Source organism: Anas acuta, chromosome 1 (genome assembly GCF_963932015.1).
Source record: "Anas acuta chromosome 1, bAnaAcu1.1, whole genome shotgun sequence".
NCBI lineage: Eukaryota > Metazoa > Chordata > Aves > Anseriformes > Anatidae > Anas > Anas acuta.
The window spans coordinates 82,774,368-82,796,501 of record NC_088979.1 but is presented as its reverse complement, the minus strand read 5'-3'; the positions used below and the strand labels follow the sequence as shown (position 1 = coordinate 82,796,501).

General features: G+C 36.4%; 1 protein-coding gene across 5 annotated transcripts in view; it reads right to left on the bottom strand.

Moving 5' to 3' along the window:
• Positions 1 to 1,475: 1,475 nt before the first annotated feature.
• The window catches only part of EFHC2 (EF-hand domain containing 2), a 57,284-nt gene continuing 36,625 nt past the window's right edge, over positions 1,476 to 22,134 (bottom strand). For 4 of the 5 annotated variants that reach the window (XM_068685768.1, XM_068685780.1, XM_068685789.1 and 1 more), the window contains 6 exons: positions 21,345 to 21,541; positions 17,361 to 17,494; positions 12,274 to 12,471; positions 11,609 to 11,701; positions 4,412 to 4,517; positions 1,476 to 1,854 (listed from right to left, as the gene is read on the bottom strand). In XM_068685768.1, coding sequence (XP_068541869.1) covers positions 1,759 to 1,854; positions 4,412 to 4,517; positions 11,609 to 11,701; positions 12,274 to 12,471; positions 17,361 to 17,494; positions 21,345 to 21,541 — 824 coding nt within the window. In that variant the 3' untranslated portion in view covers positions 1,476 to 1,758. The remainder of the gene's footprint in view (positions 1,855 to 4,411; positions 4,518 to 11,608; positions 11,702 to 12,273; positions 12,472 to 17,360; positions 17,495 to 21,344; positions 21,542 to 22,134) is intronic. The other variant, XM_068685773.1, reaches the window with a different exon arrangement.

Sequence of the window (22,134 nt, the reverse complement as noted above, 5' to 3'; positions counted from 1 at the left end):
AGCAAGTTTTCTACAACTGAAAGACATCCTTCTGAAGTCTGGTGAACACTACAAATTTACAAGGGCAATAGCATTCATTTAAAGTGTCAAGCTCAGTTGTGGTGGCATGTTTAAAAAACCTTCAGCTTTCATCAAACTGGCTTCAAACACAAGTTGTTATTATTTTGGCTCCTGATACTATCTCCATGGTCAGATGATTTTCTTGTCATGTAAGCAACTATTTTCCTCTTTTGGATCAAAAGCAGTACACGGTTGTCTACAAAAGCTTGTCTAGAGCTTGGAACAAAATTTCACAGTTTTCTTTTTGACCCTCTGGACACAGACCATCACTAATTCATTTTATTGCAAACACCTTCCTAAGTAGCAGCAACACACATAGTTAGGCCTTGTCTCAAGTCCTTTTTTGCTAACAGAAAAGGTAAGAAGCTGCCAAAAGCTTCTTGTGTTGCCATATGGCGTGAAAAAAATTTCTTCTCAGGAACTGAAGGGCTAGAGAGAAGACATACAATTAGAAACTTCATTTACACAGCCACACAAAAGTGCAGCAAGATGTTTCTAAAATGGAATCATAAATCTAAAAAGGATCTCAAGTTTCAAAAAAACATACAGACTGACTGAATTAAATTATTATTTGAACTAGTGTCTTGCCCTCGGTTTGGGGATTTAAATACGCTCAGTCCTCATCTTCTTAAATCAAACACTTTCTCACCAAATTGCTATTTCAGATTACAGAAAGCACAGGCGTCTCGGTCTAGTGAGGCTGTGAGCTTCCCAGCAGCGGGCAGAGGTACACTATCTCATGCCTCTTCCCCTTCACCTATGGAATCACCATGGATGAATCAGCTCCCCCCTTCACCGCAGCTCTTGCATTCTTTAAACGGAGGTAATTACTTCTCTTGCAAGCACACGCAGTAAATTGAGATCTAACCACAGCTTTGAGCTGGCACAAGCTTAGAAAAGATACAAAAATGGTAACTGGAGCTCCATTTAGTCTTCACAATTTTGAGCAAAGAGAAAGCTATCGATATTCAAAGGGCAAGTCCAGTGCTACCAGAAGAAAGATGCTGATGATACCAAAATACATGTACCTTCTCCTCACTCATTTCACCTGAGTAAAATTGGATGGTTGCTAATCTGAGTCATATTTAAGACAAAAAGCAAGAGCTGATAGCTTCTTGCCTGCCAGATATTTACTTCCACATTGGTAGGTTATAATTATCTCTGATAATAGAGCAACTTCATACCGTGCTAAAACTACACAACTATGTCCACCATAAAATAATAAACTTTGACACAAACAGCACTTAAACATCACCATAGAGATATAGGAAAACAGATTGGTATAAGCTAAAAAGCAAGAGAGGAAATTTGAACAGAATTATATAATTGTGCTAATTTTAGGCTAATTGGCCTAATATTATATGAGGTCACCCAACAACCTGTTTTGTTTGCAGAACAAAATAGGGTCAGTCGTATTTTGCTGTGTTTGACTCATATATTCCTTGGTATTTGCATGTTCTCCATATGACCAAGCACAAAGTTCACAGGATAGTTTTAACCACGCTTGTATGAGTACAAAAGAGTACCGTTGATTTAGGAGTTAAAAAATACACAAAGATACATATATGTTAGAATAAGAAACTAAGTGTAATAAAACCTACAGCCGATCTATTTTTGTTTTACAAGAAATATCTTCAGCAGCTAATAAGTTTTGGAGCTGAAACAGTAATCCAAAAGCTGTAACTTGTGCAAATCAAGTCATTCTTCCTTGCCAAACAGATCATCCAGAAGAGGCAAGTATTTGATTTTTTTAAAAGGAAGGGATGGTGGCTGTCCATTCCAGTCATCTTCATTCTGAAATCAGTAATACAGAGAACATCTTAGAATATAATATTGAAAACAGCAACAAATAAAAGCCGGTCAACAGAAGATTGAATGTGCTGCTTAACTTGCAATTACAATCATTCTGTGAACACGTGGACCTATATAATATAGTGCATCTATATAATAATAATATAATAATAATAATATATAATAATATAGTGCACTATATAATATAGTGCATCCTCCTAAAACATTACTACATGCACATTTTTATCAATCTTGCAGAATATTTTATTGAACATATTGAGCACTTCTGCAGATATTTTCAAATCAAAGAACACTGTATTTTCTTCATTAAGACATTTATACTTGAAAACCTTACAAGTCAGCTATGCTTCAACACCAAAACCATACAAAATAATGATAGAGAGAAAGAAGAAAAGTCACCTAAGCAAGCACAATTCTGCTACTGGAATCTATTGATGAAATACAGATACTATAGCCTCAAAACATCACCATTAATTCAAAGTAAGTTAGGAACAGAATGACAATTGGGTTCTAAAGCTGGAAGATTCAACAAGATTTAAATCCTTTCCTTTCACTGATCTTTTCCAAGTCTTAGTATTTCTTCATTAAAATACTCGTGTATTGTACCGAAGACAGTCTAGGTATTGCAGCTAACTAACAGAATAATAAAGTCGATAAAAATGAATAAACAGTACCGAAACCAATTTGGATGCAGTTCATTAAAAACAGCACAACATGTCACTGTGACAGTCAGAGCAAGGCTCTGGAGCCAACAAGGAACTGATTATCCCAGCATGCTGATGAATGATTATAATTACTCTTGATGCACCTTTTTCCTTTCTGGCCTCAGCTGTAACCTTCCTCCCCTAACTCCCATGTTCTGCTCTCAACTGGGGCTCTTAAGGATCAGCCACTCCCTGAAAGCCCATCCACTGACAATCTCCCAAGGTAAGATAACATCTCCTTCATACCCAAAGAAAACCATGTCTCTTACACTGATCAGAACATACATTTCACCACAGATGTCCACTCAACCTCCAGCTTGTTTCACAAGCACCTTGTCCTCTGTGCCTTCAACTTGTGAAGACCGCTTTTTGTGCCACCACCACTTGCACCCCACCTTCCCTGCATAGGAACCATCTCCTTCCCTCACCTGCCAGAAAGCAGCTCATGCTCAATGGCTAGATAAGCCATGCAGCTGTGAGAAGAAAAATGGTCAAACAGATTAAACAGCAACCATATCTGTGCAGATATCTGCTTCTTTCAGCCTTGATTTTTTGGTGCGGAGCTTAGCACCATCTTCAAGGCAAAAATCCTCAGGGCACAGGCTCTGACCTTTTTTTGCTTGCATAGTACTGAGGCCCATGAGGATCCTTATCCTGGCAGACTCTCCTGAGAGAAGGCACTGGTTAAATACCAAGTTATACATGTAGCTTAAAGATGGAATTACTCTGTAAAAACAAAGAATAGCCACTGAACACAACCTACTCTGTAAGAACCACAGGACTGCTGCATAAAACACGTGAAAGGGCTTTGATTTGATCTGATTTGTGCAAGGAAGAAAAAATTGTCTCAATCACAGAGTGAAAAAGAAACCACCAGAGAAAGCAGAGCGAAGCAGCAGCACAGGGCCCTGGTTAGACATCCCAGACAGTTTGAGATGCTTCAGAAGAAAGAGCTCGTAAGCCAATAAGAGAGAGCAGTCAGGTTAATAGCACAGTACTTGAGGAATATTGATTTAAAATATGTCACTGTTGAACTCAAATTCAAGGGAATGCCATGTTTCTAAGTGGTCTGAACACAATCAAACACATTCTGTACAAGCACAGCAACACATGGACTAGGCCAGAACAGCGAAACTACACGTTGGCAGAAGGGCTTCATATTTATCTGTTACAAGATTTTTAAAAATGAGTGTAATTGCCTTATGTACCATCTATTTTAAAATGTTCCGTTCAGCACAAGATGGCGAGATCAGATTAATCTCTGCAGTTTGTTGACACCACATTTTTATTTACCCTAAGTAGCAGGCTGGTGGAGATATACAAAGTTGATCCCTCAATACTGCTCCTGATTTACGCCTACCAGTGATGTGCTGTATTAAATACAAGTTTCCACAGAGTTATAAAATATATGTAGCTATTTTCTGTGGTGCCAGTGGTGTTTTAAGAATTTCTTGGCTATCCCAGCAACCAAACAGATCATTTGACATGTGGCAGAAATATTTGTGGGTGGCATGGTATTCACACCTATTGTTCAAGGACAAATACACCTGTTTTCCCCTCTTTTTTTTTTTTTCTTTCAGAAAAATGTCACAGAGATGTAACACCTACTAGGCACAGGTGGGTAGTGGATCTTCTATTCCCTGTGTGACTTCTCTGGTTCATTCTAAACCTCCCAGAAAACGCTAATTACGTAAAGAAAATAGTCACAAATATACTAAGATGAAAGCTATTATTGGCTTTGTTGGATGAAGCACTCATGTTACAGTTGGCCAAAATGCAGGAGTATCTCAGGTGGTTGGCTGTGCTGTTCCTTTGCTCAAATATAGTGGTTTTACCTTGAGAGGAAGCCTTATTGTCTGGAATGCAGGTATTTGATTCTCTCTCCAGTTCAGCCCATCCAGAAATTTTTTATACTCCACTTGCTTATTGTCATCTTCAAACCTAAGCAGAACATCCACAAGATGACTCATGGTTAAATGAAAATCTTAACACAGTTATATCATGTTATCTACGACATACTAATACATTACTTTTTGGATAATCATTTTTCATTCCTTTAGAACCAAAGCCTGGTAAGATTATGGAGAAACACTGCCAAACTGCCAGGCCTTGATATTGTATGTTACATTCCATATACTTACTGCTCAATATTGTCTCTCATACTAGTATTCAATTCCTTTAAGGTTTAATTTTTAACCATTGCCCAACTTTTTCCAGAACTAGGATCCCACAGTTGGTGACAACCATGGAGCTAGGATGGTCGGTGTGTAATTCCTTTATGTAGAAAAGAAACTGATAGTATGATACAAGAGAGATGTGCTTTAACACAATTGACCTGCTTTATACAGTTTCTATAATCATTTCCTGAAAATAAGCAATCTCTCAAATATGCTGTTTGTACACACCTTGGGATCAATTTACAATTGACAAATGTGCAGCTCTCTAACCTATAATTTAATAGCTAGATTTAACAATACCAATCCTTGTCATTTGGTAGTTGTTTTATGGTATTATTCTTCGTTTCCATGGAATAAATATATATGTTTGTGTCTGTTAGAAAGGTTCCCTAACTGAATGAAGAGATATAACCTGCCAGTTAGGTTCTACAGCTACTATTACACATGGAACATGCTACCTTCCTCCCTCAGATTTCTAAAATCATTACCCTGCCCTAATAAACGCATTGGAAGCAGCTCTGTAAGCCATGCCATCCTTCTGCCATTTTTTTGAATGAAGGAGCTTCAGAAAAAAGAAAAAAAAGTCCTCGGTTCAGCAAAACACTTACTTGATTAAGGCATACAGAAATGTGCTGTTATTTGAGTGGGTCTTGTCAAATGCTTGAAAGATACTTGAATTCTGCAAGCTGAAGCACCTTGCAGAATTGACACTACCACGCAGATTGTTCTTGAAATGAACATCTTAACTGCTCTGCTATACATACATACTGCCTTAGCAGCTTCTGTGAATGACATCTGTCTCACTTAGCACTACCCACATGGAAAAGGGATCTGGTTTAGGCATCTAAGCACACACTGGAAGCATCTGTGCTTCACTGCTGTCCATGGAGAGACATATATGACTAGCTAGATTCAGTAAGTATTTTTTGGTGGCAAACATCAGGTTAAATAATTCTACCATGTAAGCCGGTGAGACAAATACTTCTGCACATGTAGGAGCCAGATCAATTACACACTGTCATCTCTGGAGAAACATGTTTTTTAGAAAATCATTTTATTCCGTTCTTGGAGAAATAGAACTGCACAAAATACAGGCCTCAAATCCCCTCGGTTCTCCAAATTACTGGAGAGGGTTCTGGTGAAAATTAAGCATGAAGGTACTTGAAGGAAGACTTTATAACACAAACTGGGAAAACAACACTGGGGAAGAGGAGAAATAAATCTAGTGACAAAAATAAACTGCAATAAACTGCAGCTCATCCTCTCCCTCTCCTCCCCCCACACCTTTCATTTAACAGTCAGCAGGAGAGATAATAATAAAATATACTGAGAGCCATAAACAGAGATGCTAGTGATAAACTGAAATGTTAAGTACAATGAGTTATGCTGAAGATGAAAGCACAGTCAGAGAAGAATGCTACTGTTACTAGAATTAAAGAGGAGCCTGAAACATTGCCATGAGAAAACCTATTGTGGCTTTCTTCTTTTTAATACCTCACATGCGAGTTAACATTTTCACAAAGCCTCACTTTTTTCTTTTTTTACTTTTTTTTTCAGGTGGCAATTGGGGAAACAGGAGTTTTGCATTGGAAGTAAGAAGACAAAAAAAAACTCTTGTAAGAACAACTGGTGCACAGATTTTGAATTTCAGTACAATCATGACTATTTATTATTATTATTATTATTATTATTATTATTATTATTATTATTATTATTATTATTATTATTATATGCACTAGTGTATATGCATTTAGCTTTTGCTGGTTGCGAGAAGTCAAAAGATAAGGTCTACTGTCAAGATGCAGAGCTGCACAAGTAGGAGTTTTAAATAAAGAATAAGTGAAGGCGTGTAATTACTTCAGCATCAATTTTATGTTGAGGCAATGAAGTCATGGAAAAACATTGCTTCTGCATTTGACAAGCATTAACAAGGAGAAAAGTCCTTTGAACTGACAGCACTAGCAGACCGAGGCAACAACATGGACATGAAGTTAACTATAACCAAAGATTTTAAGGTGGGCATGGGAAATGGGACTCCTAAATCCCATATTTAAATAGCTACAGAAAGCAGCTTAATGTATTACACCAAAATAATCCAGAGGACAAAAATCCACTCTTTAGATATTTTTCCTACTGTGTCTTGTTGTGCTAATCTACTAAATGCACATACTTATAATTCGGTACAGAGTATCCAGATGGAATGAAGAGATGTTATCAAGTTCTGCATTATTAGGACAGAGATGTCATACATTTCAGAGGCTGGAATTAATATGACTGGAACTGACAGTGCTCTTCAGCAAAGGAAATTAGATTTGCCTTATCAAGAAGATGCAACAAAGATCTCTTGAAACTATGTTTCTCTTCAGTTTTGCCCTATGACTTCACCATTGCATACAATTTTAGACTGTGGAAATCACTCCCTCATTCTTACCATTGTTTGCAGAGCTTCTTTTCCTTTTTGACATTACAGAGATAATCACACAGTTTTGCTCGTAAAAATATATTCATAATGGAGTATTTACTCCAGATACATGAAAAATCTATTTAATTCACATTAAGATTGTTCCTGAGGATGCTTCACTGAGTAAAGGCTACTTATAAATATATTTTCTTTCCCATCAAGAAATCTGCAACCCAAACATTCATGTAAAATGATAATGTACATATGCAGATTTTTACTTCCTTAGTTTTGAATAGCATTTGCTAAGTAGTTAATCTGATAACAGTAGAGGAGAGGCACTATGATGCTTTAAGCTTAGAGAAAATGCTGCAATTCTTCAGCTGTTTGACAGTCCCTGTGTAACACTGGTATATATAAACACCTAAATTTTCATAAACTGTTCTTATGAAAAGATTTAAAATAGCAAACACAGACCAGTTTATTCAGCTGATCATTATCAGTTAAGTAATGGCTACCATCTTGTGCATCCATTTATTCTTGTCTTGAACAACTATAAATTGAACCATCACTTCCTCAAGATACTGAATAACAGAAATAATGTCTTTTAAGAGATCCGTATATTCATGCTGGAGTCTTTTAATCATAAATGGCAAAGTGAGTCTCAGGCATCAAAGGCAACAAGCAGAATAGAGAGTGTAGGAGAACGATCTCATGGCCATTTCCAATTGCTGCTGCTACAAGGGCACTTGCCGGAGTAGGAAAAGAGGATTACCTTCCTGAAAGAAACAGGTCAACCCTAAAAAAATGTTAAAGGTTGGCAAGTAGGTAAAAAAATACATATATTACAGTGCCACAAGTCAGGGAAAAGCTGGACAGGGAGAAAAGGCTACCTGAGGCACTAGGAATTACCTTTAAAAAAAATAATATATATATATATTTGTATATATATATATATATATATATATATATATATATAAATAGTACTTCTTCCCCACTGGCTGTGCTTCTACAGCTTAAAAACCATAAATGCCAGACTCTGAGACTCCACGGTCTAATAGACTGACCCTGCTCCTGTCAAGAGGAGAACTACAGAGCCAGTTTCAATAGAAATTAAAAGACTTTTTTTAAAGTAGGGACATATGCTGAACAACTAAACTAAACTAATGCAGGATCATCCACATGCAATACTTGTAAACTTGTCATCCATGCCTTCTTCACACCATTTTTTCTTTTGTTATCTGCCAGCTGTTTATATACCCTCTGGGGAAAGGCTGTATTTTTTTAAGTTCTTGTTAGCATACATTTAGCATAGTAGTAAATAAAAATATTGGGAAGGGGGGGAATCTAAATTCATAATTTCAGCATTTTTACAACATTTATTTATTAAACAAACCATAATTGTTCATTATACTTGCATAAATTAGAAGAAATGCTTATAATAAGCTACCTCAGTTTACTGGCAGAAGCAAGTGTATACCATATGTATTGCTTAATACATTGTGATTAAAAATCTGTATTGTCCTGTAATTGAAAAACTATGTGAAATAATGCTGACGGAGAGAGGAAATATCTTTTAATAAGACAACTCAGTGAACTGCAATAGTGGACACCCTGTTAGGTACCCAAATCCTACTATTTCACCATCCCACAATTGAAAATATAAATTTACTCTAGACAGACAATTTAAAAGGGTCTTGCAAAATCTCACAGTCTTTGTGCTAATTCTCCCTGTTCTTTATGGAAACTGAATGCTCCTCTGTTAGAGTAAACAAAGTCCTGGATCATCTAGAGGTGACCGCAAAATTAGACAGTAACTTCTAGTTCTGTCCTGTGCTTTTAATAAGTGACAGATCATTGTGGTGTAATTTGCAAATGTAAATAGTAAATATTTTAAGGACATTACCTTTTAAAATGGAAAAATAGAACCATTAACTCCTACTGAAAGTCTTTGCCACCTAATCTCAGATAGCAAAGCTGAATAAACATATAGGTCCAGTCTTCAACCATTATCTGATCCACATCGTCTACGATCATTTTATAGCTGAATAGGGTCCAGCTAGTGCATTAGCTATATATACTGATTCTGTGGGAATCAGTCCAACAACTTTTATTGTACTGCTTTCTTCCATCATAAATTTGGATACATACATTAGGAATGCTACCACTGCTTCCTTCAGAAGGCATCAATGGACACAAAGGGGACAGAATTACAAACTTTGTCATCAAAAAAAAAAAAAAAAAAAAAAAGCAGAAAAATAATACTGTTGTCAAACTTTGCCCACACTGACTTGCATAATCCCCAGGAGCCAGACTATTCTGCACTAACAATAAACCTGCCTGCTTCTTGATTCTTCAGTCTCAAAGAGAACCAGAAAAGCAGGATGAATGGAAAAGTCTAAATCTCATTCAGCCAACTCTATTTTTCCATTTCCAGATTACTGTAAATTAACTCTTCTAAAATACACTTCACAAAATCCTTGACTCTGCACCTTCCTGCAACGATACTCTTCCAAGGCAGTGCCAACTGCACACATCATTAAGAAAGCAACGTTCTTTCTTATCTGCAGCACAGTGACTCACCACAAAAAACACCATCTTTCAAAGCAGCTGCTACTGTAACTTCGAACCAGCATTATGCATAATGCTCTGTACTTCTCCCATCTCCCACTGTACACACAGTACACACACAGTACTTCTCCCACTGATTTCTGAGGCACAGCTTCACACCATTTAACTTTCTCATACAGAAATCTGGAATAAAAGTTGGCCACAAACCCTTTTACAGGAAAATGGAAGGTAATTCTGAAATCCAGCTCTTTCACGCATTGAGATGACTGCCTCTCCTTCTCCATCGCCTACAGAAAGAACCTACAGTGGCTGAATCCTAAACTGGCTGTCATGGGTACCTGCTGGGTGAAATCCAGGCCTTAGCTTCTTCTTTGTCTTCTAAGCTCATATCTAATTCTTTAGAATTAGACCCTTTAAGAGAAGATGTTCATCTTGCAAAAGCTAGTATAAATTCACAAACAATAAACATGTCTCTGGAGCCTATGATTTGTCAGGCCTGTCTGTTTTTCATCAGCATTGAGTTAGTACTTAAAGGAAAACCTTCAGTCCCTTGTCTGTGCATCTATTCAATTTCAGCCTTTATGAAATGGAAACTATGAGAACTCCTTGTTTAGTCCAGGATGCCAACTGTCCTCCAACACTCTTTGTGTTGGGCAGCTTAGCAGGAGTTCTAAAAATGAGTTTTAGATTAATGCTAAAATTCAGACATGTTTCTGATGACTAACACTTGTAACATAATTGTCAGAATTGATTAATAGCCAACCAATTACCAAAGACATCTATCTGGCTACTACAGGGAACTATTCTGAAAGATTTTGGTTTGGGGAGAGCAGGGCTTTATAGAAAATATCCCTTTAGGCTTCTAAAAGCAGTCTTGTTGATACTGATTGAAGTAGGAAGCCTTGCTTGCTGTATATAAATGTTTTAATAAAATGGATTCCACCTTTCTGCTTGACAAGAATCTTTTCATTATTTGATAAATCCAAATGTTTAGTTTGAATTTCCTCTTGAAATCAAGAAGCATATCTACATGAAAACACCCAAGCATGACAAGACCTGCTCCTGCATTTTATACAGTGTGAAGGCACAGACAAAGTATTTAATGATTTCCCCCAAGAGAAAGAAAAGACCAATGGGCATGTACTTTACCTGTTACCAGGAAAGCTGGTCATGAAAACCAAACTCATAATGATATGAGCATTCAAAACACCTTGGGTTACTCTGAACTTTAGCCTTTTATACAAGTGCATTGAATACTAGTTCTTTTCGCTCCTGTTCCCTTAAATACAACTAGCCAAACAATTTGTCTCAAAAAAGCTAAATGTGTTATGGGAAAATACCAAAATCATGCAATATTCCGTTTTCTTTTTAATAATTACAATAGAATAAATGTTGTAGATGAGGTTAATAAGAGTAGGAAACCGCTTTTTTTTGTAGAGTAGTACTAATGCTGTTGACTTGATTCAAAGATACTTCATTGTATTCATCTAGGTATTGTATTCATCACGTGCTTCTATGAGATTAGTGTTTTTACCTTATATATCTTATATGCACTGGAACAACTAATGCAAATAAAGTGAATCTCATTGATAATGGTAGGTATCATTAGCTGATTACCATGAGACTAAATCCACAGAATTCTGGCAAACCCCAGATGATCTATTGTGCCAGACAAAAAAGAAGATACATTGCTAAGATGGATGCACCACGGTTGACTATAAATATTCTATAAATAGGAAAATCTGCACCTGTACATGGACAAAATCAGCACAATGTAATGACTGAAATTACAAAGATGACAAGTTCTTAAAAAATGCATCTGTAGTAAATATTTAACACTGCTTTGCACCCATTCATGCAGGTCATACTATCTGCCTTTAACTTACACGGTCAGTACAGCTTCCAGAAGGTCATCAGCCAGTGGCAACTTAAAAGACTTGCAAATAGTCCTGCACATCTGATAGGGCAGCACCCCACATCTACACAAACAGAAAGAGAGAGGCAGAAGTGTACATTAGGTATTAGCCAGATTTATTTCAAGTTAATGTTAATGTGTACAAGAAAATGTGTCAGAGGCAATGAAAATATATTTTATGAAATTTCACTGTTACACAGCTTAGAAACTCGAAATGCATGTAGTAGCCTGTCTCCACCATTCTGAGGTCCTTAGTGATTCTGTTATTCTGTGACATCACCGAACAAAAAGGGAAAATGATTAACATAAAGGATCAACAATAAATCCATTTTTTGTTAAATAACTATTTTAGTCTTTCATTTAATATACTGTTTTGCCTGTGAACAGACATCTGATTATGTCAGTGAATACTCAGTATGGCAGCTATTAACAAAAAGTACATGAACAAAATGAAATGGACACAAAAAGACTATCCTTTTCTTGTCCACTGTCAAGTGCTGAGAGTGGCTTAAGATTCGAAAAAATATTCTTTGACTGTAATATATCATTATATATCATCAGCAACAAACAGAAACTAGGTAGGTTTGCAAGTAGATTTTACTAGAAAGCAGCTTAGGATAAATAGAGGAAACTTACTTTTCACGATCATTGTATACAAATACTGCAGACAGTTGTCCAAAATTCTCAAAGCTATTTTTCTTCAGTTGTTCTTGAGCCACTGCAAGGAGGAGGTGGAGGTCTGTTTCATATTCTTCTTTCACACCGTAATAGCGCCCAATAGTCATAATTTCATGTTCTGAAAATGCTCCATCCGTGATACTGACTATCAAATTTCTGTTTACAAAAACAACAGACTACATTAGTTTAAGTAAAATAGTTAAAAAGTTAATAATTGCTAAATTTCTGTGAAAACAAATATTAAAATGCTGTATTTATTTACAATCTTTAAAGAAAGTATTCAGTTAAATCTGAAATCCAGGTCTGTTCAAGGAGGTTTAACGGGAAGTACCTGAACTCTTAACTTTTGGAAGATGTCCATGTTTCCTCTGTAGCTGACTACTCATAACAAAACACATAATCATTATAGAAACCTTTTACCTGGAAATGCTGTACTAGCATGGAACATTAGTAGAGATTAGCTTTGTCCAACAATACAGTGAATTATACAGGCTATTATCCTGTTTTGTTCCTAATTGTATTTTGTATTCTGCAATGTATGATTAATTATCTATAAACACAAAGCACATACAGCAGTTGCATAAAACATCATCGGAAGAGAAGTGGGGCAGAAGATACCAACAGAGGATGATGGTATTAATCAAGCGTCAAGCCACACTCCACAAATCACTGTGAAAACTGGCCCTGTTGGGCAGCTTTCATGGAAAAGCTGGGGGAAGGGAAACACAAATCAGCCACACAGAAAGGGCAGAAAATTACACCCAACTTGTAATCACAAGCCCTCCCGACAACAAAGAAATAAAGGACACAGCAGCAAGACCAGCTGATGCTTGGGTACTGTCAGTGGGGAATCAGATCCCACAGGGAAAAGTCTGAGATGCGCTCTCCCAAGGTTGCTCGTGCTGCTCAGAAGAACCAGCCCAACCCAAGGAAGAAGAAATGTTCCTAAGATCCATCTGATGGGCCAGTACTGGCATTGAATGACTAATCATTCCTGTTAATATCAAGGATTTGTTGCTGGTAATAGTACTGGAGTAATTTAGAGTAAGCTCCTGAAGACACTTATTGTGTACCAGCAAATGGAAACAAGCACTGAGACTAAATTATAGTTTTGTTATACGTAAAACTTTGGTTTATATTTTTGGGAGAGGGAAGAGAAGGACTGAGTGAGAAGATGGTACAAGCTTTGCATTAGGGATTGTGCCACCTCCAGTGATTACAGAGTTCCTCCTACTATGTCCTGTGTGTTGACACAACAGGAAGGAAGAAAAATGCCAGTAGCAAGCAAATGTAGGAAGCTTCCAGCTTTCCTGAGAAAACTGAACTGTAGTTTACCTCAATAGCTACAAGACCACTTGTCAGACAAACCTGGGTTAGTGTAACTATACCTTGGCATTATGATTCCAAATCTGTCTCAGGTGAATACATAATCAGCAGGATCTTTTAACAGCAAGCATGAACATCGGCCTGTGTGTCTCAGTCAAAATTAGATTACCTATTTATGATGCAACTGGATAAACTGCACTAGGAATAAACTTCACCATAATGGCTTCCGTAGTTAGAACTGTACCCCAATGTGGGGTACTGCATCACTGTGATGCAATTTCAAGGATCACCAATCCTTGCAAAGAAATTGAAGAAATTGTTAGTGATAGAAAAAGATCAGACGCGAGACTCAAATGGCTGGCTGAAGAGCAGTTAAATTCCTGAACAATTCTGACAGTGGATCTTTTAGCATCCACATCTGAACTGAAAGCACAGAAATTTAGTACCCCTTCAAATTAGAAAACTTTATTAACAAATATAAATTTTCACTCACTTTGTCTCAGTAGCTTGTGTGGCCCTGCTCAAATGAAGATATTGCTACAGAGAATAGGATTGCGCTCACACAGCTATTCAAAAAAGGATACTAAACACCATATAGTGTCTACAATGACTAAACCGCTGTTTTTTCATTGTTTGTTTTGTTTTGTTTGTTTGTTTGTTGTTTTTGTATTAAATAAATAAGCAAGATTTCTTGTATTCTTTTGTATTAAATTTCTTTTGTATTAAATAAATAAGCAAGATATTTGCAAAGACAGGAGATAAATATAAGGAAAAGACAAGCTGGTGATAGTACCAAACCTTATTTTGAGTTCATGCAAGCTCAATGACCAAAACTTGGTCCATTTAGTAATATTATCTTACCACACACACTGAATATTATTATTTATGTTGTAGCAGCATACAGAGACCCAGTCAAAATCAGATCCTCTTTTTTCGGTATTACTGCAAACATGAAATAGTATTGTCTTGTCAGACTAGCACTAAATGCTTGGGTTGGCAAAGCTGAAAGCATGTAGCTAGCTTTACCCATGTGAACATGAAATCCACAGGCTGGATTTCCACACATGGCATGAAATTTTCCATAGTCAGTATTTTTTAAGTCTTACCTTTTTTCAAGCCAGTTGGTGACAATTAAGTCATCAAAACCCTACAGAAAATTGTCTCGTTTGGGAATTAAGGAATTTTCTTGTGATTCCTAGGGACTAACAAGTAAGACCCAAGATTCACACATTGAATACAACTAAACTCTTCCCGACCAAAATAAACAAGCTGCAACTATTGTTCCCACAAGTTAGTTATCTTTTTTTTGTTGTTGTTGTTCCAGAAGAATAATAGAGATTGCAATCTGAATTTGGTAGAGAAAGAACAAATAATAATTAACTGCTTAAGAGAGCTATTTCTCAAGCTAAATTAAAGATAGGCATCTTTGCTAAACTCACATGGTTCTTTGTTTCTAACAGCAAATGGTCTTGCCAGCAGCTTCTGAGAAAAAGCAGTCTGGATAGAACCATGCGATATACAGACTTCTGAGTTATAGTTATTTTCTCTTCCTCTCTCTTTAACAAAGCTTTCAATAGTTCTAACAATAGCATTGGGGATTGCTTCTGTACGCACCATATATTTATTTCCTGGATGATGTCCTATTGATGTGGGTTTTGAGAATACTTCAAGTAAATTGTATAATTATAATTCTGCTTCACTACATCATACTTACAGGTGTATTTTTAAATTTAACTTGTATGAAATTATACAGGTAGAAAGGAAGAAACCTGAACTGCAAAATTTAGAGCACAGCAAAGCTTTAGCTGTATTTAAGATAAGAGGATTATTACGCTGGTTGAAGCTGTCACACAGATAATTGCCTGTATTAAAAATAATCATTTGTAGTTAGTTTTAGTCATGAAATGCCATGACAGATTTAAAATAAGCAGTGATGTTAACATGAAAAATATAAAACTGAAGGAGAAATACATATTCTTTTTGTAGAAAAATATCCGTGATTTATCATAGATGCAAAGAAGGGCTCTCTTGCCTTTGTCATTAAAAATGTTTCTTTCCTAAAATATGTGGATTTTAAAAAAAGAAAGTAAAAAAAAAAAAAAAAAAAAAAAACCATTAAATATGAACAGAAACAAAATCTACTCTTCACTATAAAGCATGGAAGTCAAATTTGCCTTAGAGGCAAATCCTTCCTGTGGCAGTGTGTGAATGATTCCTGTTAAACCGCCTTAGGTCCCACCAGAGGAGGGATGTGGACCATTAGTAGGTGCTCAAACTCGCCTATGTGAGCACTGAGGCTAAAAAACATCATTATGTGGATTCCCCTGTTTTCTGTCTTGCTCATGGAGAGAGCTACTGTATTTTTATTGCTGAAACCAAGTGCCTCCATACATGCCAAGAAACAGCACCAACCTAAATTAAACAGCTGGGCTGTAATTAAATTTACGTGCAACCGAACCTCTGCTTGATAAAATAAATTAAAAAAAAAAAAAAAAAAAAAAAAAACTGCTGTAAACATGGAAAGCACAATCAACCCTTCTAAAAGTGTGCTCCACCAATTTTGTCATGGAAATGTTCTGAAGCCTTGATCTGTTCTTAGTACATGTAAGAAGACAATTTTGCAAATAATTATTTCATAATTTTAATTAAAACCATAATTGTTCGATTTTAAACAGTTACTTGAGTTGTAAATTAAAACCCTTTTACAAGTGCTATAAAGCTTCTCCACATACACATGAACTTTCAATTTTCTACTCTTCTTACTCTAGAAATAACATTTTCCCTCTTAATGCAGTTAACAATTCAAAATCTTGCTTTTGTTGAGTAAAACATCAAGGAGTTTAAGAATATTTTGACCAAAAACTTCCACTAGCTCTGGCTTCTCTTAGATTGAATCCTATTTTTTAAACACTCTTTTTTGATTTCTGAATACCAGCTTGTTTTCATCTGTCACTACTTTTACTTTGAATCACTGGAAAAACCTTCTTCAGATCTATATTTCCTCTGAGATATTTCACAAGGATTTTTCTGCATTGGTTAACATTTCTATAGGGATGACATTCCATGCAATATACATCTACTTATGCACTTTAGTTATTATGACAATTCCTAAATATATAGTTTATTACCACCGTAAAGAACAAAATGTTTCTAGGTAAAATCTCCTCCTCTGTTCCACATCATTAATAAGCATTGCTCTCACTACTGCTTTCCAGTATGTTTTCAAGATGCTTATCACTGTATCCTGTAATTTCAGTACACCTTGGTTCATTTATCAATGATTCATTCATTTACCAATCATTCATTTATCAATGATTCAAAACCCAAATAACACCATTTCAGAAGGCAACTCAAATCTTCTTTCTCGAATTTCAAAATTACAATTAATTTGTTTCACTTTCTCATGGTGGGCTTTTCTTTATCCTTCGGTTAATATATTACTACTTACTTGCCCTTCTTCATAATACCCTGCGCCAGCTCCATAAAAAGTAGACAGATTTTAGTTGTGCTTTCCAGATTACTTGAAAAGCTCTCTCATTTCTGTTTTTCCCGGGCATGGGTTCGCCTTCTTTTCCCACAAAGTCTCCAAGTAAATGTAAAGAAACATACACCATTTGTCAGCTAACATGTGCAAAAGGTGTCAATAGTAATTCATGCCCTATACTTTCTGGAGGAATGTGCCTCCATTAAATATTAAAAATCAAAACCCACTGTCTTACCTGAAAGGCTCATACGCGATCACCTTGGTATGCTCCGGGTCTGTGGCTGCAAACACCTGTCTGATTTCTCGTGAACGAGGTTCAGCTATGTCTTTCAGTTTCTTGAGGATGAAACCAGTATCAGCCACAGAGAACTTAACAAAGGAAAACAGAACACAGAGATAAAAGAGAAAAGCTCTATGCAACTTATGTAACAGCAAGAGTTATCAGGATGCAGGGCAATGCTGAACTGTTAGTTTCTTCATTGTTTCATTTCAAATGCATAAATCTGCAACATGTTAAGTCTGGAGGGAAGCTTGCTACTGAAAAAAACTAGCTTTCTACTGAGAATTAAATAACAAAACAAAAATCATCAGATCATGCATTCTCGGAGAGCTTATTGCAGACACATGAAAGGACATTCACTTTTGCTTCAAGCATTGTATTGTTAAAACTGAAGCAGTAACATTTGAATTCTAGATCTAATAACTTTGTCCTCATTTTGTGTTGGTGCATGTGACTGAATTCTCAATAAATTTTACCAGGTTAAAACTAATCTTTTCACCATTGGCTCTGATCAACTGTTCCAACAGATACACTCATTCATATTATGTAAAACATACTCAGAATTAGCAGATTGGAAATCAGTTAGGAAACAATTTTCCCTGTCATGTAACAAGAATGCTTATTTCTTCCTAAATAGACCATTAAAATAAAATTGGATTCAGATAAATAGAAATGGAGCACTTAGGCTTTCACCTTATAGTCGAATTGCTGTATAAGAGCTCTACCAAAGATTTATTTGCTATGTTCACCTTTACCATTAAAGTCTATGTATTTAGTCATTAAACTGCAGCTGAGTCCAGATATTAATATCAGATATGCCCTTACATCTATCATGCTCTACCTCCTTTATAAAGCACAATGAATGGTCTGAAAATAGTTTTCTCTCACTTCTTCCAGTAAGAAGTGTACTTTTAACAAGCAATCACTTAAAATTTGGTATGACTGGTATTGAGGACTTCATCACAGAAGAGATGAGGCCTCATTCCCTATCCTGCTAAAGTCTGTTCACAGAATTGTATCTGTTCAAAGAGATCTAGAAAAGTACTTGAAGTATTGGAAGTCCTTTTGGCACTGCCAGAGCAGTATAAATTGATCCACGTTTAATTAATAAATCAGTGGTTGTGGGTAACGCGCTCAAATTTAGAGAAGACTGCCACTGCATATGCAAAAACTGCTCCAAGTACAACACTGGCATGCAGTACCACACAAGCCAGTGGTGTGGAACAGCTTGACCAGCAATCAAAAAGACTTAGAGACAGCATCTTTTTCAGTCCTCTTGCCAAGACTTTATTGTCTGGGCCATAAGCCCACAGCATTTTACTGAAAAAGAAAGGAGCAGAGATTATGAAAAGGTTGGGCAGTTGGAATAGATCTGCAGAGTATTTACAGATGGGCAAAGTGTCCTGGCTACTTAAAAAACTGCCCTTTACATTGTCAAAGCAGTTGCTTTTACATCTTTTTTCTGAACTATATATTGTAAACAGCTATGTAAACATCTAGTATCCGAGTAGCCTGATGATAACTCCTCACTCAATTTCCCCACTTCTCTTGTAGCTGTTGACATTTCAGTAGTCACAATCTAGTTTTGTTTGGTTATCTTGCTTATGCCTGAGTCAGACTTCATTATGTTGGATTCAATGCAAGTAAAATCAACCTTCGTGCCTGTGCCACAGAAGACTATGAAGTTTAAGCAACTGAAACTGCTTCAGAGTTGATGAATCCATTTCCAAGGAGGCACAGCAATGCCTTGTTTGAAAGAACCCTCTTCAGACCTTGATAATACCATTAGAGCTGTGCACAATGCAAATGTTCTGTTCAGAAGCAAATTCAAGGTTTCCGAATACATCTTTTTCATCAAATTGGAAAAGAAACTAAGGGTTGAAATGTTTTGAAAATTAGATTCTTCAAGTTACTTTCATTGCAGGCTGTGCTCAAAACAAAAAGATTCATTGATTTCTTTTCGCCCCTTAATTTAAGTGCAATACAACAAATACATCTTTGAAACAGAAAATGTATCTCATTTTCCAAAAGAAAAGTATTCCGTCTAGATTTCTTTCACCAGTGTTCAGAAAAGGTACTGATGTGTTGTTCCAAAAGGAAACCTCTGTTGATTCAGAAGGAAAAGTATTTCTAATGTTAGAAACAACTGAAAAATAACATTTTTCCCCTCTTCTAACCATCTTCTGTCTCTGCTTTTCTCTGATAATTGCTGAAGTTCTTGTGGGTTGAGTATGCAGTGTCAATGAACTGAGGTAAACAAGGTGTATCCTTACTTCTGGAACTGTTGCCAAAGGATCTGAATAAAACATCTGTCCTTGGGAGAATAAAATGGTTTTTTCTACCAGCTGTTTTGAACTCTTCACTATGCAAAGAACATTTCAAAATTCACTTCAGATAAGTGTTTTTAGTGCTGTTTCTTCCCATTTTGCAGATTTTATTTTGGTAATATACAATCATTCAGTCTGGAAAACTACGATTGCATTTATTTGCTTGAAGACAATCAATGCAAACAGCAGTTCCAAAGACCATTTACAACCTAATGATGCAGACTGCATTTTAGAGAATAGCTTTGATTTTTATTCTACCAGGAGTAAAAACAGTCCAGCAGTAAGAAAACATAAAGTATATAGCTTTGTATTTTACTGCTTAAAGCATTTAGCAGTTGTAACATTTTACATCAACAAGCATTTGTAGACCTTCCTCATTACTTCAGGGAAGGCAGGGTGGTGCTGACTCCACACTGCAAAGGAACCGCGCTGTGTTCTGCTATTTTCAACAGAGCAAGCACAGCACGCGTGGCCAAAAGGCAATAATGCAGAGTCAGACTGAATTTACCTCTACCTTGGCAGCACAGTGATGGCAAGTCTACTGGCATGTGAGGAATCCTGCAGGTTCACTCACTGTGGTGAGCCAGCTGTTAGGGAACAACTAAAACCTGCACTAAACCTTCTCCCTTCCCCACTCACAGAGGGTGTGGATTAAGAGGCAGAGAACATCACCTCATAGCTCGATAAACCCTCCTGGATATTCTAACAAGCCTGAATAATGGGCAGCTCTGCAGAAGATCTGCTGAAGGCACAATTCAGGCTGTGACCCCACCATGGGCTATGAAGCATATACAGTGCTCCAAAGGCTTCAAAACACTTTCTAGTCTGAAGGGTGATGTTCAAGATCATATGGTGCTGAAACAACTATCAGAAGAGGGATTGGGATGCTGAAACGCCTTGGCTCCTGAGCTGCTGCATTGTTAAGATGCATCTCAAACCAACTGGTTCAGGACTGCACACAATAGGAATTCCCAAGTAAACTGGGGTAATTTTTTTCAAATATTTCAGCACGAAGTTCATCATTTAAAAAAAATCTGCATTTTTTACCAAATGAACATAAAATCCCACAAAATGCTCTGGCACTCTTCTTTCTTTTGATTTTCCATCCCTGTATCCGTTCGTTTTTTGACCTTTGTGGCAATTGCTGGAGGACAATCTATTTCTTCCTATTGGATATATTTCAGGTTTTAATGAATGAGGGCTTTTTACCAAACATCTGTGTAATGACTGGTAGCAAAATGTACACATAAACAGAAGCAGTCCAGCTCTTTCTTTATTACTGCTCTCCCCTCTGCAGGCAACTCTAAAAGACAGTGAAACTCGGTACAAACTGTAAGCCCGAATTCCTGACTGTGATTTGAATTTCTAATATTAAAATGGAAATGCTCAGTAAAATAAATATGTATGAACACAAATAAATCAAATTAGGAAATTCTCATCAGTAAGATTCTAAAGCTCTCCCTAGCTAGCATCTCCTACATCCACTGCTAGAGACAGAGCACTGGGCCATGAACTTTGGGTGAAGAAATTAGGTATAACCAATTCTGACAAATATAATATAGATAAGATATAGTTCTTAAAGCCAACAGAAAATAATGAGAGCCTGCTTCACCTCATTTGCATGCTTCTCCATATAGTTGATAGTGTACTCATCAGCATCCACCAAAAGAAAGTTGTGGCCATGGAAACAAACTCTGGCTCCAACAAACAGATCCTGAGCCTTGAAGTATTCAGATGGCTCACTCTTAAAGAGCTCCTGCCCAGGCTTCTTAATGCGACCTCTTTCCAAAAACTTCCCACCGAGTATCCCTATGGGAATAGAATTGTAAATAATTAATAGTGGCTTTGCTCAGGAAAAAAAAAATAAATTAAAAAATAAAATAAAATAAAATAAAATAAAATAAAATAAAATAAAATAAAATAAAATAAAATAAAATAAAATAAAATAAAATAAAATAAAATAAACAAAAAAAAATGACTCCAAACCAGTCAGTTTATATTTATATATTAGTTTTCATCCTTGAGTTTCGTGTCTCAAAATGTGTCCCCCCTCCTTCTCATTGCTAAAAGAACAGCCTCTACCAGTGTCCACAGCAACAGTTACACTGTGCATATTCTGTGACATGTCTCATCTGAATGCCTGCCAAACACCTTCCCTTTTTTCTTTTCTCTAAAATGTGAGAGAAATTTGCCTCTTCAAATGGTTCCCATAACCCTGCTGCCAGCCTTGGGACTGACCCGTGAGAAAAGTAAGATGCGAAATGCAGGCAATTATCCTCGAACTGTTAAAATAAAAAAAAAAAAAATAAAAAATAATAATAAAAAAAAATCCACAGCTTAGTATAATACAGTCCTACTAAGATCACGAATTCTGGTGCACTGTAATTCTAACTTGCTTTTAA